We start from the raw sequence: 22767 nt of genomic DNA, 5'->3' as shown, positions 1-22767 counted from the left end.
CAGCACAGCTCTTTATAGCAGTGGTGGACAGGATGAAAGAGCTGCCAGTGTCATCTCAGAGAATCTTGTCCTGGATAACCACCTGCATCCAGGCCTGCTACAAGCAGGCAAAGGTCCTGCCACCAGCCATCGTGAGAGCCCACTCTAGAAGAGCCCAGGCTTCATTGGCAGCATTCCTCATGCAGATACCAATCCAGGACATCTACAGGGCTGTGACATGGTTGTTAATTCATACCTTCATGTCCCACTATGCCATCATCCAACAGGCCCGTGACAATCCAGTGGTAGAGCAGTGTTGCAATCAGCACATCTGTGAACTTTGAGCCCACCTCTGGGGCTACTGCTTGTGAGTCACCTAGCATGGAATCGATGTGAGCAAGCACTCTAAGAAGAAAAAACTGTTACTAACATTTTGTAAGTGTTGTTCTTCAAGATATGTTGTTCATGTCCATTCCATGACCCCGCTCCTACCCTTCTGTCAGTTACCAGCAAGAAGGAACTGAGAGGGTGTGAGGCCAAGGTGCCCCTTATACCAGTACATAGTGCAAGGGTATACTTCTAAAGGAAAAAAATCTCTGGCAACTGTGTTCATGGTGCACGCACACCTAGCATGGAATGGATGCAAGCAACCCATCTTGAAGAACAACAGTTATGAAAGGCTAGTAGCCATTTTATTTTATTTATTTATTTATTTATTTATTGCTATACAGTTCAGTAGGGACATGACTTCAACACCAGTATGTGACTGGTTAGTCAGTTTTTAAAGTAAGTAAGAAAGAGCACATGGGATCTTAAAAAGAAAAGATTTGTAATCCATCTTACATAACTTATTTGTAACAGTAAGGATCCCTTCCATGTATGTATTTATGAACTACATTACATTCTTTGTGTGCCACGATGATTAATACATTAAAAACTTGCTTAAATGTCAACAGGTACAAGCCATCTTGTCAGTAGTTTCCATTAGGGTTCTGTCAGGCAGAGCAAGACAAATGAAACTGAAGAAGATAAATGTTAACAAGCTTTCATGCCCAACATGGGCAAAGCACATTTTCATAAAGGCAGATAAGCACAGTTATAAGAAACAGCAAATACAATGCTATGTTGGGGAATGAGTGATAGTAAGCATGTACTGAAATTGAGAAATACAGAATAATCTACATTACATGGTTTGCTTCATTAAAAAGTATAACTGCATTCTTAATTCTTTTTTTCAATGAACACAGAGTGGAATTATGCAAAATTATATATTATTGCTTCCTTTCAACGCACCAACTCATTGGGTTATTGTGGTAAGATGTTTTCCATGGTTATACTTTGGGATTGTATGCACTAAATGTTTTACTATATCACAGGTTTCAAATACAGCTGTGTAGCAGTGTTATAACTTCCTGTATTATGGGTTTTCAATACAGTTTAATATGTGCAAATGAAATTGGAACTTCAGTGTAAGTCTTGAAATTCTGAGGACTGAAGTTTAAAAACTAAAATGCTAGTGTGAAGTGTTATATTGGTAATGTAAAATTAAAGAATATAGTCTGTAGTGTTTTAACCAAGGAATTCACAATATGATTTTATCTTGTGTGTTAGTGAAACATAATAAATGAGAATATCTGCATGCAATGTTTTGAAAAATCATTATAAAATTATTATATTACCAATAACATATGCATATATATTTACATTTACAGATAACATTAATGGAAACAAAAGAATTGTTAATAATTAATCCCTTGTGTGATGAGACAACATATCCTCCCTGAGGAACCGGAGGCAATTTTTTAGATACTTATTTTCATAGTTTAAATGTAGTGTTAATGTGAAAGTATTTTCAGTAAATGTAACATAAGTGAGGATAATATCTGCCTGATATTAAGGAAGAAAAATGGAAACAGCACATACTTGTACTCACTGTGCTTAATAATGGATATTGAGTGAACTTGTGTGATTTGAGAATGGCTAACTGCTTCATTGAAGGTGGGCACAAAACACTAGCATCTAGCATTAGTGAGAAGATATTATTAGCAACACGGGCCATAGCAAATCAATATATAGTATAAGACTCTGATATGATAATATGAAACCAAGTGTATATATATTAGCATTAAATCATTGCAACCATTCAGTAAATAGGGGGTGCAGGCTGTGGGATGGGGCTGGAGATGAGAGGTTTGGGGTGCAGCCAGGGGCTCTGCGTTTGGGGAGGACTCAGGGCTGGGGCAGGGGCTCAAGACTGGGGTGCAGGCTTACCTCGGGCAGCTTCTGCTCCGCAGCAAGCAGGGCTAAGGCAGGCTCCCTGCCTGCCTGGCTCCGCACTGCGCCCCGGAAGTGGCCAGCAGGTTCAGCTTTGGGGGGGGAGGGATGATAACGAGGTTCTGTGCGCTCCTCTTGCCTGCAGGCACAACCCCTCCGGCTCCCATTTGCCGTGGTCCCCAGCCAATGGGAGCAAGCAGATGGTGCTCGGGGGCGGGGGCAGCACATGGAGCCCCATGGTCCCCCCCACCGAGGAGCCGGACCTGCTGGTAGCTTCCGGGGTGCAGTGCGGAGCCAGGACAGGCAGGGAGCCTGCCTTAGCCCCACAGCACCGCCAACCGGACTTTTAACAGCCTGGTTGGCAGTGCTGACCGGAGCCACCAGCGTCCCTTTTCAACCAGGCCTTCCGGTCGAAAACCGTACGCCTGGCAACCCTAGTTCTGGGCTGAGGGCGCTAGCCTGGGGCAGGGGCTGGCAGCCATGGTGGAGGTTGGAATGGGCGGGGCAGGGGGCTAGCGTCCCCCAGCAGTGCTTCATGTGCTGCCCATTATTTTAATGTACATTTCAGTAAAGAAAGAAGTGTTAACTCTCTATCTAGAAATATGTTTAGATGCTTGTTTTTGAAATGCTATTCCTGTTTATATACCTTGTTACAATCATAAAGTTTTTACATTTTTAAAAATACCTCTCCTGGTGTCCTCATTTCCAATGGAGATTTCAAAATGGTAGCAAACTGTAAAGAGCAACAACTGTCACCAAGGTTTGTTACCTCTCACCATTGTCATCTAGTTGTGATGGTGCTTGATGGCCGGTCAGAACTTTGCTATCCCGGACCAATGAGAAAGGGTGGGTAGCAAATTGTGACCGGGCACCGCACGCGCCAGTAAGCCTACCGGTAGCAAAATCTGCCCCTACCGTGGCAGTTTTTAACACTAGCCCGGCCTTGAGGCGGGCGTTGTGATTGGTCAGTTTGAACGTCAGCGGCCCGTGCAACAACGGGGAGCCAACGGCCGCCCTTACCCTTACCGAGCGCCCCGCCCACTGGACGGGAGAGAGTAAGAACGGACATCGCCACCGCCCGCCAGCAGGGGGCGCTGCGGTTTCCCAGCGGCCGGCCAAGGGTTCCCTCTCTGGGCGCGGAGTTAGGACGAGCCGCTTCCCGCCCGTGGCGAGCGCTGGAGGAGCTGGGCGGGCCGCCTCCTCTTCCGCCCCTTGCTGGCTGCGGCGGCTCTCAGCTCCTTGCCCAACACCATGGCGATCCGCAAGAAGAGCAGCAAGAACCCGCCCGTGCTGAGCCACGAGTTCATCGTGCAGAACCACGCGGACATCGTCTCCTGCGTGGCCATGGTCTTCCTGCTGGGGCTCATGTTCGAGGTGAGCCGCCCCCGCCCGCACGCCCCGGGCAGGCTGAGCGGGCTGCGCACGGCCCCGGGGGTGCCCACCCCTAGTGCCCGGACCAGGGGAGAGGGGCCCTGCCGGGGTGGGGGTGAGCCCGGAGCTAGGGGGCGCAGGGGGCGTGGATGTGTGTGTAGCTGATACGCTGATCTGGCCCAGCCGGGCGGGGTTTGGGCTGCTCAGGCTCCTCCTCCCGCTGTGCGCTGGGGGGGGGGGGGTGATGCCGAGCACACCTCAACCCCCCGCCCCCGAATACCTGAGGGCTCCTAACCGCGCGGGCTGCTGGGAGAGCTGCCCCTGCCGGCCGACACGTTGCACAGGGAGCAGATTGCAGGAGGGGCGCGTTGGGAAGGGGGCTGTTGGAGCTGGGACACCGCCTGCAACCGCCTCCCCAGCCCTCTTGTGCCGACCCCGGACTGGGTTATGGGGCGGCCCCGCTGGCGCTGCAGCCGGGGTGGGGGAAGCGCCGCTTCCCCTTTGTGCGGCAGCAACAGCAGCGCCCTGCGGTTCCTGCTGCCCTCGGCCAGGTTACGTGGCAGTCGGATCGGAGCGGCTGCCGGGGGGCGGGGGACTGAGCTTCTGGCTCGTAGTGTTGAGGGAGGCGGAGCGGCCGCTGGGGCGCTGCGAGGCTGCCGTGTGTAAACAGCGGGAATGGGGGGGAGGGATGTAAGGCCTTGCTGCGGAGCGCGTTTCATATGCATCCGCCCAAGTGGGTATTCACCCATGAAAGCTTATGCTCCAATACGTTTGTTAGTCTCTAAGGTGCCACAGGACTCTTTGCTGCCTGCCCTTGGAGTGGCAGCTGTCCCCAACTAGCCCCAGGGAAAGGGGAGCGAAAGGTGACGTGTCCCAGACTGCCTCTCCCCTGGCTGACTGCAGTTGCCATGCTCTGTCACCTGGTACTGAGGGTCATGAGCAGCTATGTGATTCACACCCCCACTGCAAACACGCGTGAGAAACAACAGCAGCACTCAGCAGTGAGCCACACAGACAGTAGTGACATGTGGAGGTGCGCGTTGCATCTCCAGGCAGCAGCCGAAGGGAAAGAATGTTGTTGGTGGGCAGATGTGTTCCCTTTTCCTGCCCTTAAAGTTCAGTGGTTTAGTGTCTTGTTTGGATAGTAGTTATAGTGAAGGTGGATACTAAACCTTCACTAATTCCCAATTGATTTTGCATGGCAAGGTCATCCAAGGCCTTGTCTACACTTACAGTTTTGCAGCGCTGGCCGTTACAGCTGTGGTCGTACAGCTGTGTACGGCCAGCGCTGCAGTGTGTCCACACTGACAGCGACCAGCGCTGCAGTGTGTCCACACTTGCACCAGTTGCAGCGCTGTTGTGAGTGGTGCATTGTGGGCAGCTATCCCACAGAGCACCTCGTCCCAATTTCTGCTGGGGTTGTGGGAAGGGGACGGAAAGTGCGGGTCATTCCGCTTCCTGTTCCAACGACCCGTGGTGCATCGCTTCCCTTTTCAGCCGTTGGTGCCATTGTGATCTGCAGCGTGTGATTTCAGTAAGAAATGGAGCCCGAGCTGCTTAGGATGTGTGCTGATGAATGTTGCCAGCACATCCCGTCTGGCAGTTGAGCTATTCCTTATGCTCCAAAAGTGACAGTGAGAGCTCAGATGATGATAAGATGCTGCTGACGCTGCTGACACTAAATGCTTGTCGCAGTAACGGACGTGCTCTGCAGCGTGGAACGCCACCTTTGGGCTCGGGAAACAAGTACTGAGTGGTGGGATCACATCGTCCTGCAAGTCTGGGATGACGAGCAGTTGCTGCAGAACTTTAGGATGCGAAAAGCCACTTTCATGGACTGTGTGCTGAGTTCGCCCCAACCCTGCAGGCACAAGGAACGAGACTGAGAACTGCCCTGTCAGTGGAGAAGCGGGTGGCTATATGCAGTCTGGAAGCTGGCAACTCCAGACAGCTACCGATCGGTCGCAAACCAGTTTGGAGTGGGAAAGTCAACCGTTGGAATAGTGGTGATGCAATTTTGCAGGGCCATTAATCGCATCCTGTTCAGACGAACCGTGACTCTGGGGAATGTGCAGGACATTGTGGATGGCTTTGCCCAAATGGGTTTCCCTAACTGTGGAGGGGCAATAGATGGGACGCATATTCCTATTCTGGCACCACCCCACCGCTGACATCCGAGTACATTAATCGGAAGGGGTATTTCTCATGGTTCTCCAGGCGCTTGTGGATCACCGTGGGCGTTTCACTGACATTTACACAGGATGGCCTGGAAAGGTGCATGATGCACGCATCTTTCGGAACAGTGGCCTGTTCAGGAAGCTGCAGGCAGGGACTTTTTTCCCAGACCGTAAGATCACAGTGGGGGACGTCGAAATGCCATTGTGATCCTTGGAGACCCCGCTTACCGTTAATGCCTTGGCTCATGAAACCGATATACAGGGAAGCTTGACATGAGCAAGGACCGGTTTCAACTACAGGCTGAGCCGGTGCAGAATGACCGTGGAGCATGCTTTGGCCGTTTAAAGGGGAGATGGAGAAGTCTCTACGGGAAGCTGGACGTGGGGGAAAGCAGCATCCCAGTGATTATAACCGCGTGCTGTATCCTCCATAATATTGTGAAGGGAAGGGTGAACCTTCATTGACAAATGGACCTCCGAGGTTCAACGCCTGGAGGCTGAATTTGAACAGGCCAGAGAGCAGGGCGACTAGAGGGCCCAGCACAGTGGCTTCAAGGATAAGGGATGCCTTAAAGGAGCACTTTGAGGCTGAAAGCCAACAGTAATGTTGGGTGCCTTCCACTGCAGTTAAGAGCATTGCTCCCAGCAGTTACCTGCAGTGGTTTCATGATTTGCAGTTCCTATTTTTACTTGTAGTAGATGTTACAGTTTCTGTAATAATAAACAGTGAATAAAAGACAAGAAATCCTTTATAAAAATACAGTACATAACAGGAAGGGGGGGACGGTGATTATTTCCCTCCTTGTTCTAGGGCAGTTCTTTGGATGCAGTGGTGGATGCTGTATGCACTTTTTTTATTATTACATTTTAACAAACTTTATGGCCATTTTGTTTTTTTCAATAACTTAATTTTCTTTCTTTTTTTCCATCAATTACTAGGTTGTTCTCTTTCTTATAAGATGGAGGAGTCAGGAGACTGATCTCCGCGCCAATGGTGTATATTTAGTAATTATGTGCACTAGGTGTATGTGGTGGAGGTTCTGATAAAACATAGTATTTGAACACTAACGCATTTATTAGTTCTAAGGAACAGAGCCCTCCTGAATGAGACTCTGTAGGTTGTTTTCTGTCTGATTTATAGATTTCTGCATTCTATTCCCAGATGATTTCAAGGCTATATTCTATCCGATTTTTTCTACTGATGTCAAAAAACACCACCACTGCAGGTAGTGTTTTATAACTAGCATCACAAGAAAACTAAATTACAGCCCTGCCATCCCATACTGCTATATGTCCTTTGTTATAATCTCTCTTTCTTTCTGTATTATACCTTGTACTTCAGTTTCATGGAGAAAAATGAACTCCAAAATCAATCAGGTTAGCATATATCTGTTTTGTCCCTTTCTTCACCGCCTGGTTAAAAAGTAAAAGGCCAAAGTCTGAACTGAAATACATACATGCAGCTTCTATTAAAGCCCCGCTCTCCCGGCCGGAGCTCCAGCAAGCCCCGCGTCTCCGGCCGGAGCTCCAGCAAGCGCCGCTCTCCCGGCCGGAGCGCGGCAACACCCGCAAGCGCCGCTCTCCTGGCCGGAGCGCGGCAAACCCCGCAAGCGCCGCTCTCCCGGCCGGAGCTCCAGAAAGCCCCGCTCTCCCGGCCGGAGCGCGGCAAGCCCCGCTCTCCCGGCCGGAGCGCGCAAAGCCCCGCTCTCCCGGCCGGAGCGCGGCAAGCCCCGCTCTCCCGGCCGCGAGCTCCGGCAAGCCCCGCTCTCCGGCCAGAGCGCGGGCAAACCCCGCAAGCCCCGCTCTCCCGGCCGGAGCTTCAGCAAGCCCCGCTCTCCCGGCCGGAGCGCGGCAAAACCCCGCAAGCCCCGCTGTGGCTCCGGCCGGAGCTCCAGCAAGCCTCCTGCTCTCCCCGCCGGAGGCTGGCAAACCCTGCTCTCCCGCTCTCCCGGCCTGAGCTCGGGCAAGCCCCGCTCTCTCATTCTCCAGGCTCTAAGCCCAGAAGCAGTTGGTGCTAAGCAGTTGAACGAGAGACGGCTGGAAAAGGAATGCTGGGATAAGTCCTAATATCTGCGAGCCAATAAAACACTGGGTGAGTGTCCACGACCTGATGACCAGCGCTTGCATCACCAGCGCTGTCTCGCTACACCGGAAGCAGACCCAGGTGTACAGCCAGCGCTGCAAACAGGGAGTTGCAGCGCTGGCTGAGCTTTTAAGTGTAGACACCTGCTAAGTTGCAGCGCTGTAACCCCCTCACCAGCGCTGCAACTTGCAAGTGTAGACAAGGCCCAACACCTAAGTATCCACTAAGCTTTAAAGCTGCATCTGTCTGCATTCAGGCTCATCACTGACTACTTATGACAACCATCCAGAAGAGTGGTGATATGCTGCTGCCTGGGACAACAAAAAATATATTTGAGCCACCTGGAAATCTAGGTATTTTCTAGCTGCTTTTGAGACAGTGGTTAAAAGTCAGAGTACACTTACTGACTAAACTATCTGATCAAGTTGAAAATTAAAATTTACTCTTCTAAATTTTCTTTTTAAAAGTCACTGAAGTGAAAAAGAAATGGCAAATTTGTCTACTGGATCTCCTATTTTGCAAAATGTCTCTTTTGCCTCTCTTCAGTTGCTTATTGAGGACGTGCACAAAGACTGGTAACATATGTGCTACCTTCAGAATAGCACTCACCTATTATGAGCCAAGATAAGACAGTCTCAGTGTGATGTGCTAGTATGTTTGCCTCAATTTGATGTGCTAGTAGTCTGTCAGTGTTACCATGATTCTTAAGAGTGTAATCAATCCCTTATTCATTTGATGAGCAGCCTGAAGATTTATAAGCATTTTATATATATCACTAGTTTTTGATATCAGTTTTTTCCAACTTTAAGTAATATTCAGTATCTGAAAGCCACAGATTGTCAACATATGTAGGAGAGTAGGGGTTTAAAAGAAATATATATCTGTCCTATACTACGCAAAGGCTTGTCTCTGAAAGCCAGACATGGTCTGTTTTCCCGGATGTGTTTAGTTGTGAAAACAGTCTATGCACTGTTTTAGTGTGGAAAGGAAAAAGGATGGATTTGAATTTTTTCCTTTATATGTACACCTGTGATTCACTGTGTTTAAAAAACAAAGTGATAATGTCTTATTGTTTATTGTAGTAACTGATTTTGCTAATGCTGAAAATATTTTTGTATACTGGAATATAAGTTTTCAATTTTATGTTCAGTCTTTCCACTATATGCTATTCTGTACCGACAAAGACCTTCTTTAGTAGTTGCTTTTACTGTGAAAGTTTTAAGGCTCTGCGAATCTTTATTCTTTGTATCAGAGGGGTAGCTGTGTTAGTCTGGATGTGTAAAAGCAGCAAAGAGCCCTGTGGCACCTTATAGACTAACAGACATATTGGAGCATGAGCTTTCGTGGGTGACCCACTATGTATTCACCCACGAAAGCTCATGCTCCAATACGTCTGTTAGTCTATAAGATGCCACAGGGCTCTTTGCTGCTTTTATTCTTTGTGTTAGTTCGGTATCAACAAAAGTGGTGCACCATGGATTGTACTTAAATGTCAATATGTAGTCTGTGACATGAAAGCCAACTGTAAAAACATTGTAGAGTGCTGGAAGCAAAGGACAAAATAAAGAATGACTAGGTGACCACTAGAAGTTGTTCTCTTGTACAGGAAATGGGATTTTATGGTCTCTAGATATTTTGACCTCTGTAAGTACTTTTCAAAACATTAGAAGTAAATGTTGCATAGGTAATGTAAACTGTATAGGGGTGATAATGAGTGATGGATGGTATGGCACTAGAGAAGTAGTTGGATCCCTTAAACCCTTCAGTTCCAGATATTCTGAACTTGATTTTTGTTTATTTAAAAAAAAAAAAAAACTGTTTTGGGTGTATTAGGTGGACTTCATGGAATCTTTTCCAATCTTTACTATTTTACACCAGGTTTCGTGTTTGCAAATAGAAGTAGAAAAGATAACATGGTGCTGCTCTTTTTTAACTAAATAAATAAATAGTTTTTTCTAAAGAAAGGTAGCAATTTTATTCTGAATTTGTTCTGACTTTTTAATATTTTTTTCATATAGTCCAGAATAATCAATGGCATCACTGCTCTAGCTGCATTCTGTTCACCTTGTTTTACTCTTTTTTGTGTGCTTGCATTTCTGTGTTGCCTAGTATTCAAAGGTTTCTAAGGATCTGTCTTCACTAGTAACTTCACGGGCTGTGTAGTCACAGCACCAGCACTGTTTTAAAAAACAAAAAAAACAAAACCCACGAGGGGAGCACCGTCTACTGGCACTGGGAGCACTGTCTACATTGCCACTTTACAGTGCTGAAACTTGCAGCGCTCTGGGATGTTTTTTCATGCCCTTGAGTGAGAAAGTTGCAGCATTGTAAAGTGGCAGTGTAGACGAGGCCTAATTCTTTTGAGCCTGGTTTGCAGTTCATTGGTTGGGGTTTTTTTTAAGGATTTGTTAGCATCAGCTCTATATTTTGTCTGTCTGCCCGCCCCTACCCTCCTGTTGGTGATTTTTTTTTTTTTATTATTATTATTAGTATTATTATTATTATTTTTAGCTGGGATGTTAAAATTGAGTTTGAAACAAAGCTATAACTGGTGACTGACTGAAAATAAGGGCAAAGGTAGTGGTCTAAAATAGATGACTTGGCATTACAATACTTTGGTATATTAGAGTGAAGCATAGTGGAAAGGGAATTGCAGCTTGTGTTATTAGTTTAATGTGATGGAAGGGGATTAACTCAGTGACTCTCAAACTTTTGTACGGGTGACCCCTTTCACATAGCAAGCCTGAGTGCGACACCCCCTTATAAATTAAAAACACTTTTTTTATATATATATTTAACACCATTATAAATGCTGGAGGCAAAGCGGGGTTTCAGATGACAGCTCGCAACCCCCTGTGGGGTCCCAGCCCCCAGTTTGAGAACCCCTGGATTAACTGGTAAATAGGCAGTTTGGAGGCGACTTTTTGGAGAGGATTGTTAAAGTAGTCTGTCAGTGTTCAATCCCTGCATTGTGGGAGTTTGCTTCCCTAGACAAGCAGTTCTGCCTGTTGAAAGTCAGATCAAATGACTTTGAGATGAGGTTCCTTTCTTTTGTCATTGCCAAGCACCCTCCTCCACTGCTTATCTAGTTCAAGCCATGTTGGATATGTGTTTTTTTGATTAGTAAACTTTGGTTTGTTTAAATTTCGATTTTATAGCACTCACTTTGTCTTGTTCTTTCAGATTACAGCAAAAGCTGCTGTCATTTTTGTTACACTTCAGTACAATGTTACCATGCCTGCTACAGGTAGGTATCTTTTGAGAATTTAAACATTAGTACCATGGAGTAGACAGCATTTTCATAAATTGTTGGTATGCTGTACTCTCCCAAATTGAGTGTTCGTTGTAAGATTGACCCTGTGCAAGTCTGGATGCTGACCAAAGTAATTCTTGCTAATCCATTCTTAATCTTAAACTCTGTCATTTGAGATTAGTTTTGTGATAACATTTTTAAGGCTGTTCCGTTGTGTTCATCATATTAAAAATATTGCCTGATGTGAAGATGCACAGGAATCCTCTTAATATCTTTTTTTTATTATGTTTCTGGGCCTGTATGTAATGCTCTGTGCTAGTCAGAGGGGGACAAATAATTTAAAGTAGTCAAGAAGGAACTGTAAGAGTTGAGTTTTGGCGTTTAAATACAGTAGTTGTTTTCCGTTGTACATCTCTACAGACGCAAATTTAGTTTAATGGGAGGGAGTTGATAAACTAGGTCTCTAGTGAGTTACGTAGTCATGAATCATTAATTTGGTTTCAGTTTGCATCCTGCACAAAATAGAAATATCTTTTTTAATAGATTTGTGGTCTTAACAATACTGCTTTGAGAAATAGACAAGCTTATTGGTAATTGGACTGGACAGGATTTTCATAATGAGCTTTCTAAAAGAAAACTTTGTTTTTGTCCTTTAGAAGAACAATCTACAGAAACAATCTCCCTTTATCATTATGGTATCAAGGACTTGGCTACAGTTTTTTTCTACATGCTGGTAGCAATAATCATGCATGCCATTATTCAGGAGTATGTGCTTGATGTAAGTACCAAGTATGCATTTCTTCCATTAAGATAAGTATGGTATAAATTACTATTGTAAGATTTAATTAGAACGTGTGGCTACATTGACTTCAGTTTTAGATATTTGATGAAACTATACATAAGAAACATCTAACCATCCTCCTCTTAAAAACAAATGGTTCAGTATGTTTATCAATAACATAAATAACTTTCGTTTTAGAAAATTAACAGGAGAATGCACTTTTCCAAAACAAAACACAGCAAGTTCAATGAATCTGGACAACTTAGTGCATTCTACCTTTTCTCATGTGTCTGGGGCACGAATATTCTTGTCTCCGTGAGTATGTCTTTTATCTTTCATTTATATTGTCACATATCACACCCTTGCTCATCTAACTTTTGTGCTATGAAAATTACTTAGCCGTTTTCAGCCATATTGTATATAGGTCTCTGTCACAGTTGATTTGCCAGTTAGTACTTGTAATGGTAGAGTTCCTTCCCCCACCCTAATTTTGGGGGTTCTGCCTTTCAAACAACAAATCAATTTTTGAGCATGGTACTGAGTCAGGACTCCTTACCTTTATTCCAACGGTTCAATGCTGTATGACTGTAAACAAGTGACTCTGCTTCTAGTTCCTTTCCTCTAAAATTTATTTTAAATACTGGTCAAACTCTCAGGCATAATGACTTTTTGTAAAAAGCTTTGAGAGTCTCTTCAAAAAAATTTAAAAAATCTCTGCTACATTCCGGTTTCCAGAAACAGAAGTCTTTTCTTGTCAGCAAGCCCTGAGTATTACTGGAGACATGACTAAACTTACTAATATAATTATATCATTATACTGGAACTAACTCTAAGTATGAACACTCTTATTCTGGAATAAGAGTGCATTTTCCAGTTTCACTTATACTGCGTCCGTAGCACGTGTGCTGTAAATGAGAAATGTGATAGACTTTCATCACTGGCTTCTGTATTTATTGTCTGTCTGTCCTGTGATTAAAAAGTAACCAACAGTTTTATGTATTTTCAGGAGAACTATGTATCGGATCCAACATCTCTGTGGAAGGGCTACCCACACATGCTGATTCCGTAAGGTTTATTCCTTCTTCAGTGTTAGAAAGTAGTGATTATCCTTCAAGATTTGTGGCCCAGAGTAGGTGTTTTGTTTAGACTAAGGGGTGCAGTAATGGAGGTGGTTAAAATCTCTGCTTAGAACCTGATGCCCCACAACTCTAAAGTAACTACCAGAAATATTATTTCTTAAGGGCAATATTGTAGAGAATGAAGTTGCTAATAAGCGTTTAGCTATTCTTGTAATATCTTTTTTGGATCATTGTTACTTTCCAAAAACCTTATTTCTATGAATAGTGTTGAGAAGATGCTGTATTCATTTTGTTGTCAAACCCATGGTTAACCAAGTGTGCAGAAAACTTCATGAAATTTTTGAGTTTGGACTGCAGTTACAGAAGTGATGTTTTTTATTTTATTGCTGTACCGTGCAGGTTTCAAATGAAGTTTTTCTACATCTCACAGTTGGCATACTGGTTTCATGCTTTTCCAGAATTGTACTTCCAGAAGACTAAAAAAGTAAGCTGAAAATATTTTTTTAATCTTAACGGTGAAAATACTGCTGTGCTCCCACAACTGTGCCAGAAATGAAGGTTTCAATATAATTATATAATTTATACACCTATAACGCGACTTGATATAACACAGGTTCGCATATAGCGTGGTAGTAGCGGGGCTTGGTTGATGATTTAAAGAGCTCCGGGCTCCGGCCGCTGCGTGGAGCCCCCGCACTTTAAATCCCGCTGGAGCCCTGCCACCCCTACCCCAGGGCTATGGCAGCAGGGCTCACTGGCGATTTAAAGGGCCTGGGGCTATCCGCAGCAGCTGGAGCCCGGAGCTCTTCAAATCTCTGCCAGAACCCTGCCGGGGTTTCAGCTATAACGTGGTAGGGATTTTTGGCTCCCCACGACCGAGTTATAGCGGGGTAGAAGTGTATGCTTCTGTATCAGCCAATAGTTCACTTCTGTTTTGTAGACCATCATTTGAACATGCTTTCGATTTTCAGTATCAAAGAGTTGATTAGATAGCTGCATATTTATTGAAGAATGTGTTAAAGCATTTCTCTGAGTGGTTACTTTGAAATACCTATAATTGTTTCAATATCTCCATTGTGAATGGAGCTGTTGTCTTTCTTGTTGGGAGCTGTCAGTATACTATTTCCATGCAAGCCCTATTTGGTGCAAATAAGATTGACGTTCTATTACACACTTTAAAGAACTGCAAATCAAAAATTCATCTATAAGGTAAATTCTCAATTTTAACCAGTGTTTTAAATAATACTTTTAAATCAGTTTGTTATAAAAACATTACCTCATAACTTTCAACGCTCAAAGGATGAAACAGTCAGTCCAATATGACAAAATCAAAGTGGTGGCTTCCGGTTTAATTGTTATTAAAAAAGTGAATCTTACCATTTATGGTCTAATTTTGCATCATTGAAGTCAGAAGGGTTTTTGCCATTGACTTTACAGAGGTAGGATCCAGCCCTGGTTCTTGGTAATTTGAAGTTATTAAGCATATTTAAGAACGTAAGGTTTAGTAAATTAGATTTACCGGTGGTCCAGCTGATCCAGTATCCTGTCTCTGAGAATGGTCAGTTACCAAATGCTTCAGAGGAAGTTTCTAGACACCAAACTGTAAGTGAGGTCTGCATAATATCTGTCAGATTGGTTTGTACTTTGAAGAATGAGTTTATAATCCCTTCAGTTTTTCCTTGCTTCAGTAAGTATGCATGTTCTCGTTTTTCTTCTAATTTTTTTTTAATCCTGCTAATTTCTTGGCCTCAATGATAATTTGTGTAATCAAGTATTTTCTCTAAACACTAATATGTTCTGTGTGAACAAAATTGACTGTGATCTTCTAACATAGTAAAAACAAATGTCAGAATTCTTTCCCTGTGCATACTGAATGTAAGTTTCAGTTTCAAACTTTTTATTTAATTAGTAGTCTGAGTAAGTTTTCACTAAAATGAAAAAAAATCATATCTGATGCTTATTGCAGGATTGGTAGCAATTATTGTCTTATTTAGCAACTCCAGGGAATCTTAAATAGATATATTTGGGGAGGTAGTGTAAAGATTACCCACCTGGCCAGCTCAAGGAATTTTAGGAAACAGCACATAAATTTATTTAGCAAAGGGAGACTGTCCTGAATTAGATTGTGTAAAATCAAGTATTGTATAGATCCCATTATAGGTGATCTTGGGGTGGGAATAAGTATGAGTTCTGTAACATAATTTGACCGCCCCAAAAGTGTGTGGTTTTCCAAAAAATTAACTAGTTTCAGAAGTCACTTTTATGGAGAAGAGTAGACAAGGCATAGTTTTGTCAAAGTTTCTTAACCTTCCCAATCACATGTACTCTCTTTGAAATCTTAAATCTACCATTGATTTCAATAGGTACATTATTGAGTCCTGTTAATATCAGAATCCTCACCTCCTTTTGAAAATGGGCAGAGGCCATTATTCTTATTTTATTCGTTATATCTAATAAAGTGAAATAACCAAGACCCTTTGCTTTTCTATGTTCAGGACTTGGTAGAGCTGGTTGGATTGTGTTACTGGGTGCTTCCATTCTTTTTTTATTGAGGTTTGGAAGGTGATGCCTGCCAGGTCCCATCTAGCTCAGTGCGTGAAAGAGTGCCAGGGTAGATCACAAGGGCTTTAGGTTTGCAGTGCCTCCAATATGCTGATTATATATGCTTCTCCATCCCCCTTTCATCAGATTTGAACACTGCAACTTCCTTCCTTTCTCAGTCTCTGGCAACGAACTAATTTTGTTCTTGAGATAAGTGATAGGTTGATTATTGGTAAGGGGAGTTAGAGGTTATGACTGCTTCATCTATTGTGTGTGTCCATCTCTTACCAAAACAAAAGTTTTTAAAGCAGAAAACTTGTGTCCTCAACTCAAAGTACTAAAAAAAGTTTTTCCAGGTCATAGCCACTGCAGTTAACAAGTAATACCAGAGTATTCCAGGGTCCAAAAGTATGCCAGAGATTGTGAACTTTCTTGGTAAATTTAGGAGAGCAGTCACTCAGGTGTATTTATGTGCCAACTTGCAGATATGTCTAAACCCTCAAGTTTTCACTTGGCACATAAATAGACCTCAGTGAGTACTTTTCTAAATTTATGTTAATACACCTTTCAAAGTTGTTACAGTAATTTGTAAATTTAGAGCACTGCATGTATACTTACTAGTACAATTAGGGCTTGTCTATATAAACATGTAGTTTGCAGCAAGCTGGGGTCTGGATCTACCCCACTCTATTCTGCTGCAGACTGACTGCGTGGACCCTACTGATTTGTGTTAACAGTTTGTTAATGCATTTTGACTTAGTTCTCTTTTAAATCAGAGTTGGGTCCACGTGGACAGACAGTCCATGGCAGATTAGCCAGAGGCAGATCGACAACCCAGCTTGTTACAAACTAAATGTTCATGTAGACAAGCTCTTAAATGAAGCTGGTTAAAGGCTTGATTCTGCTACCTTTAGTCATATTGGATAATATTTAAATTAGTAGTTCTACTGAACATAAATATTGGTTGGGATAGTCTTTCATTGCTGAGAATTCTGGTTTTTGAGATTCCTCGAGCAACAAGATATCCTCAACTTAAAAAGCAAGGAACTTCAGTCACAGTGGTGATTGCATCTATTATGGCAGTTTGAGCTCACAAACATGTTTGCTTTGATTTCCCTCAGAGTTCATCAAGCTTTGTGCCTGAGTTTTTGCAGTGTGTTTGAAGTAATTGATAGCCAAGTTATCATAATCACTTTTTTCAGTTTTCTGGCCTGACTAGCAACCCAGTATATGCAGCAGATACTTCTGAGATCAAATGCTTGAAGTTGGAACTTAAATGGCAAAATTTGAATTTTATTTTTTAATTAAGCTTTTTAGGGATGGGGTGATCTTTGAGAGCTAAATAACAAGCTCAAGGGTGTGGTTAGTGCAGTCCACAATATCATTGAGTGTTTTGGCCTGTACACCATTTGAACACTGTATATTTACTGGTATGCTATCTAAATTCAGATCACCTAGATTTGATTTGAGCTCTGTCTTGATCCCCACCATTTCTAAAGCTGTGTCTATTCCTTGCATGATTTCATTAGCTGTCCCAGACTCCGTTTCCTGTGTAAGCAAAGGATACAAATCTGATGCACACAGATACACCTCTACCCTGATATAACGCAGTCCTTGGGAGCCAAAAAATCTCACCACCACATAGGTGAGACCACGTTATATCAGGTTTGGTCTGGTACACCGTGCCAGACTGGATCAGCTTCCCGAGCGGTGATTTAAAGGGCCTGGTGCTCCAGCCGCTGCAGGAAGCCCCGGTCCCTTTAAATCACTGCCAGAGCTCTGGCAGCAGGGCTTGGGCGAGGATTTAAAGGGCCTGGGGCTCTACATGAATTCAAATATAATGCAGTAAAGCAGCGGTGCTCAGGTGGCGCTTTAAAGGGCCAGGAGCTCCCCACTGCTTTACTGCGCTATATCCAAATTCATGTTATATCAGGTCGTGTTCTATCAGGATAGAGGTGTACTTGCTCAGCCACAGATCCATCAGAAAACAAAGTAATCTAGCTTTCTACATGAACTTCTAAGATTCCTTAAGAGAATTTGCAGTTGCCTCAAGTCTTTCCTTCAGTGGGCATTAATAAGTCTTGACTAGATTAAGGCTGTTTCTAGCTTGTAAATTGCGGAGTATTTCATTCTAGTGAATAGTAACTATTTCATTTTACTGACTAAGCAGTTTTAAGGTGGTAAACTTGCATTTCTTCAGATTACATTTTAATGAGCAATTTTGTGTATATGAGTTTCCTTGTAGTCAAAGTGACTTATCTTCTGGTTCCATGCATTTCACGTGGGCAACAAAGTATATGGGGGATCAGTCCTGATGTTCTTAGAATCCGTTTACAAGAGGATTGTCCTTTTCAGTGTCTCATTCTTTCGACAGGATAAACACTTCATCTTTCTGACAAACCTGGAAAGTATTTACATCAAGGTTTGTTATATTGTTCAGGAAACTCTTATGTGCCATGTCCTCTATGGTTATATGGCACAGTGTGTTCAGTGTTTGCTGATTCAGGCTGCTATCTGTTTTTTTAAACCTAGAAATTCATCTGGTTAGTTTGTGTTTCCAACAAAGATTGACTTAAATAGAAAAATGAACAAATCTGTATGTATTGTTGGGGGGGAGGGCGTTGTTGCACACTATTTTAAATGTCTAAATTTCGGATTGTCTTGCAAATTAAAATGCCTGGCCCTGGTAATAACAGCAGAGTTTGCAGTTGCAAAAGGCAGCCACTTTGAGCCAGAGAAACATCTTTTGTCTATTATGGATCCTTGCTGTGATAAATTGAGGTGGAAAAATAGGAAGGTGTAGTTCACCTGTTGACTGTTCAGGCTCTGCCTGCAATGACAGCCTAGGAAATATGTATGTGCCAGAGTTGTATTCCTCAATAGAGTCTGAAGCCACAGAAGGTGTATTCTTGTGACCTCTGTCGTGCATGATGTCAGCTTCCATCTGCTGGAATGAAAGAAACTACAACATCAGGAGCTCTTCCTTCTTTCACCTCAACCCCATGCCACTTAGTTTTCGGGCCTGACTTGTGAACGCTCCTTGCTCTCAAAGCTAGAAATCTGGATCCTTGTCATCCATTTTGTTTGCAAAATAAGTGTACTTCCTCTGCTTACTACAGGGTGTGTTCGATCTCATGTGATCTTTGCCAGGAAATCCCCTATTAATTTTATCCTAAGGTTTTCTCAAGATAGGTTTGAAAAAGAGGTCTCTGCTCCACTCAGTACCAGGATTTTCCTTTGGGGTCCCATCCTCTTGTAACTAGGTTTCATAAGGTAGAGGCTGCCTTAGATTCCAGTGGTGCTGGAGCAATTTTTATAGTGGGGGTGCTGAGACTCCGAACCAAACTGTAAATGGCAGCCACTTCAATCCATGAAGTGCTGCAGCACCCCTAGTTACAGCACCTATGTTAGACTCTCTAGTAAATTTTCTGGTTTTCCACCTTGGAGCCTAAATTCTACTTCTAAATGTTGTTTGTTCAGACTCATTTAAACTTGTGCTTGCCTTTCCAAGCTATTTTCTGTCCAAACTCTGTGGCCAGGCTCAGTCTGCTGGCATTTCCTGGATTTCTACCCAGTTCACCTTTCTTCAGCATAACCCTTCCATGAGTCTAGGTCTCTCTTCTTACTGTTCAAAGATCTTCATAGGCTGGGAGATAGGTATCAGAGTCTGCATCCAACACTCCTCCCTTGCAGGCATTTCCAACCCAAAAACTTTGAGGAAAGATCCCTCAACTGATGCCTGTAATCCAGCTAGTGGCATCTCTAGAAGGTATGGCTTGAGCCTGAAGTGGTTGTCCAGTAGATCTTTGAGGAGACAATTTTCACAAGTTACCAGAACAGTAGCCATTCTACTGCATTTACTGGATGGAGCTGTACTGGGCCACCGCCTGATACTGGGCCCGTGCCCTCTTGAGCGGTCTTATGGGAAGGATCTCCATTCACCCTAGTGGGCTCAGGGCTGATCCTTCCCCTCACCCATCACTTTACTCTAGCCCATTTTGGCTTATCCAGAGTTACTTTTTCTCTTACTGGAATTTCAACTGTGTTGTTTTTTTGTTGTTGTTGTTTTTTTTTTGTGGCAACACCCATATGGACACCCACTCCGGGCATCCCAGTGGCCCATCAAGCTCAAACAAATGACTAAGCAGAGGAGTGTACGCTAGCTGTAATTTTTTTCCAGTTCTGGAAGGTGTCAGCTGAAGAAACCTCTTGTCACCCAGGGAGGAGAACATGGAACTGAGCTGTTAACTTGTATCTGTATTGGCTATTCTCTATTAGATGGATATTCATCCATATTGGTGATGGTACATCACAAAACAAATTACCTCTTATCTTGCTAATTTTGCTCTTTTAAAAGAAAATCTGCTGTATTGTGCTATTGGTGTTACTTCACATTTAGCCAACCTGTACCCAGTGTGATATGTTTCCTTCTGATGCAGCTTTTAATGAGTGAGTTGGCTGTGGAGTCTCCTTACATATGAAGAGAACAAAACTGAGCTTTAATTCTTATTTTCAGAATTACAGATCCTCACCCCTTGCAGATCCTGAAGTGTATGTCTTCTCTATGCATGTAACTTTTCACCTTTCACTTCAGACAGCAGCTGTCATTTAAAGAGGAGGGGTATGGGGACACCTAATAAGGAGGCGTGGTATTTCCTTGCTGGACAGTGAACAGATCTAGAATTCTAGCTTGCACAATTTTTGCTTGCCATGTATTAAGAGCACGAGTCTTAAAAATGCCTGTTTATAATAAAGATAATTTTCTTATTCTTTTCCATCAGACCATATGGGGAAGGTCATGCTAGAACCATGCTTCAGTGGGTCACAACTGAGGATGCCACATTTAGGACAAACTGCTGAGAAATAGGGAAGATACACCTCCAAGACTGCTGGCTAATCCCCAATAGGATATACCAAACCAACAACAAAAGTAAACTTCTTTTTCACCACACTGGCTAACAAGAAATCATAAAAGCAGTTTCCTTGGGCATTCTAGTTCTTATGTCACCACCAAAAACACCAGATTCACAGATCAGTGGTTCTTTATAACCAGTCTCATCAAATAGATTCTTCTGATCCCAAAGGACCAGCCACACACCCAATATATAATTTAGATCTTACCCAAAAATCACACTGATGCCAATCCTTTAGTATCTAAAATCTAAAGGTTTATTCATAGAAAGAACGGTGAGAGTTAAAAATGGTTAAAAGAATCAAATACATACAGTAATTGCAAAGGTCTTGGTTCAGGGTTGTAGCAGTGATGGAATAAACTGCTGGCTTAAGTCAAATCTCAGGAATACATCCACAGCTTGGATGGGTCATTCAGCCCTTTATTCAGAGCTTCAGTTTGTGGCAAAGTTCCTCCAGAGGCAGGAAGCAAGATTGAAGACAAAAAGGAGGTGTTTCCAGGGCCCTTTATAGTCTTTTTGCCATGTGGAGATCATCCCATTGTTCTTACTGTTTAAAATTACAATAACAAGATGGAGTTTGGAGTCACATGGGCAAGTCACATGTTCATGCCTAATTTCACTCAGTCATTGCAGGAAGCCATTACCTACACTCCAGACAGCACATTTACATGACAGTCCACTTAGTGTAGATAGGCATCTCCCACGGTCTATTGTCAACCAAGTGTTTCTTGATGAGCCCCTTGATTTGAATAGTCCCTCCAAGATGTGCTGCCTTGTGGGCGGTACCCCAGGAGCCAACATTTGAAATCCAGGTATAGAGCCAATACTTATAACTTCAAATACAAAAATGATACATGCCTTCAGATAGCATAATCATAACCAGCAAATCATAACCTTTTCATAGACACCTCACTCTGACAACCTTTGTACAAAATTTGCTGCATATATATATATATATAGCAGTGTTGCAACAATGATCTATATGGTCATATTTTAATCAGATAACATCACACATGCTCTAGCTAGATTTTTGTATCTCACTAGTGTTATGGTATGCACACAGATTTGCACATGCTAACTTGATTTGACATGAAAATACGGGTCTATTTAATGTAGTTCTTGCTGGATGGATTTTTCACAATTTCAACTACTATATAATATGTGCAAGCGAAAACTGAAATACTTCACTCAATCTATAGAGGAAGCTCATCCAAAAATGTAGAGGTTTTCTGAAATTTTGTCAGTGTCCTGTACATTGTGTGTAGCTCTTTAAGAACATGGCTTGTATTACACCCCACACTATTATGTATCACTGGAATATGTGGTCATATAGGTGATTCTTTAATATTTGCAAATGGTTTATAATTATTCTTAAATCGCTCTATCTACTTTCACTCTCTCTGGCCCTAGTCTTATTCTTATCTCTTCCTCCTGCCTGTTCAGTCTCTTCCTCTCTCTGTTTAACTTCCATGTGGTATCATCAAAATGGAACCAGTTAAAAGCCTAACTTGAAGTGCCAGCACATATACTGGTATCATTTCTAATAAAAAAAAAATTCACTGTGCTGTCAGCATACAGATCAGCCTAAGAGGATGGAATCCTGAAATGGAAGCATCTTGAGGATCTCGCGCTTCTAAAACAGATGCATTCTTAGCATTGCATTTTATGTGAAAATTCTTGAGTTCATTAATTAATAGAACTTTTTTTAGTGTATACAGAAAAAGTAAAACTGAGCAGAAAATAAACTTTTAAATTGTAATTGGGTTAACCTTGGATGCCATAGTAGGTAATTTTAGTGTGTGAAATATTTGTATATTTTGATATGTAAGTGAAATATAGTACAGAGGCATAATTTTTCAAATTTGCCTTAAGAAAAATACTTGAGCTGCTTTGAAAAGCACCTCTGATTTTTATCTGACAATTGATCTCCCCCTCCCCCCCATTTATTCTTCTTTATTCTGGTGGATGCTTGAGATTACCACTAACTAATCTATTTGTTAACTTCTGAATGAGACTGGTATGGAATTGAGAGAATCAAACAAATCTAGTCATTGGAGACACTTTTAGTATTATGAAAGGAAGAATTAAGGTGTCTGAGCAGCCTAAATGAAATTTATAAAATCAATGAACATGAAAACATTGTGTCCCATAGACTAATTCATTCTTCTGTCTAATAGGAAGATATCCCTCGCCAGCTCGTCTACATTGGACTTTATCTTTTTCATATTGCTGGAGCTTATCTTTTGAAGTAAGTCAGTTCTAAGATAAATTTCACTGGATTTATCTGCTACCATAAATATTTCATAAAATGTTTGA

General features: G+C 42.7%; 1 protein-coding gene across 1 annotated transcript in view; it reads left to right on the top strand.

The window, feature by feature from the left end:
• Positions 1-3406: 3406 nt before the first annotated feature.
• TRAM1 (translocation associated membrane protein 1) overlaps positions 3407-22767 on the top strand; it is a 28969-nt gene continuing 9608 nt past the window's right edge. The window contains exons 1-7 of the mRNA XM_032794452.2: positions 3407-3627; positions 11068-11131; positions 11794-11915; positions 12117-12233; positions 12925-12983; positions 13397-13481; positions 22629-22699. Coding sequence (XP_032650343.1) covers positions 3505-3627; positions 11068-11131; positions 11794-11915; positions 12117-12233; positions 12925-12983; positions 13397-13481; positions 22629-22699 — 641 coding nt within the window. The 5' untranslated portion in view covers positions 3407-3504. The remainder of the gene's footprint in view (positions 3628-11067; positions 11132-11793; positions 11916-12116; positions 12234-12924; positions 12984-13396; positions 13482-22628; positions 22700-22767) is intronic.

Source organism: Chelonoidis abingdonii, chromosome 2 (assembly GCF_003597395.2).
Source record: "Chelonoidis abingdonii isolate Lonesome George chromosome 2, CheloAbing_2.0, whole genome shotgun sequence".
Classification (NCBI taxonomy): Eukaryota; Metazoa; Chordata; order Testudines; family Testudinidae; genus Chelonoidis; species Chelonoidis abingdonii.
This window is presented reverse-complemented; position numbering and strand designations above follow the sequence as displayed.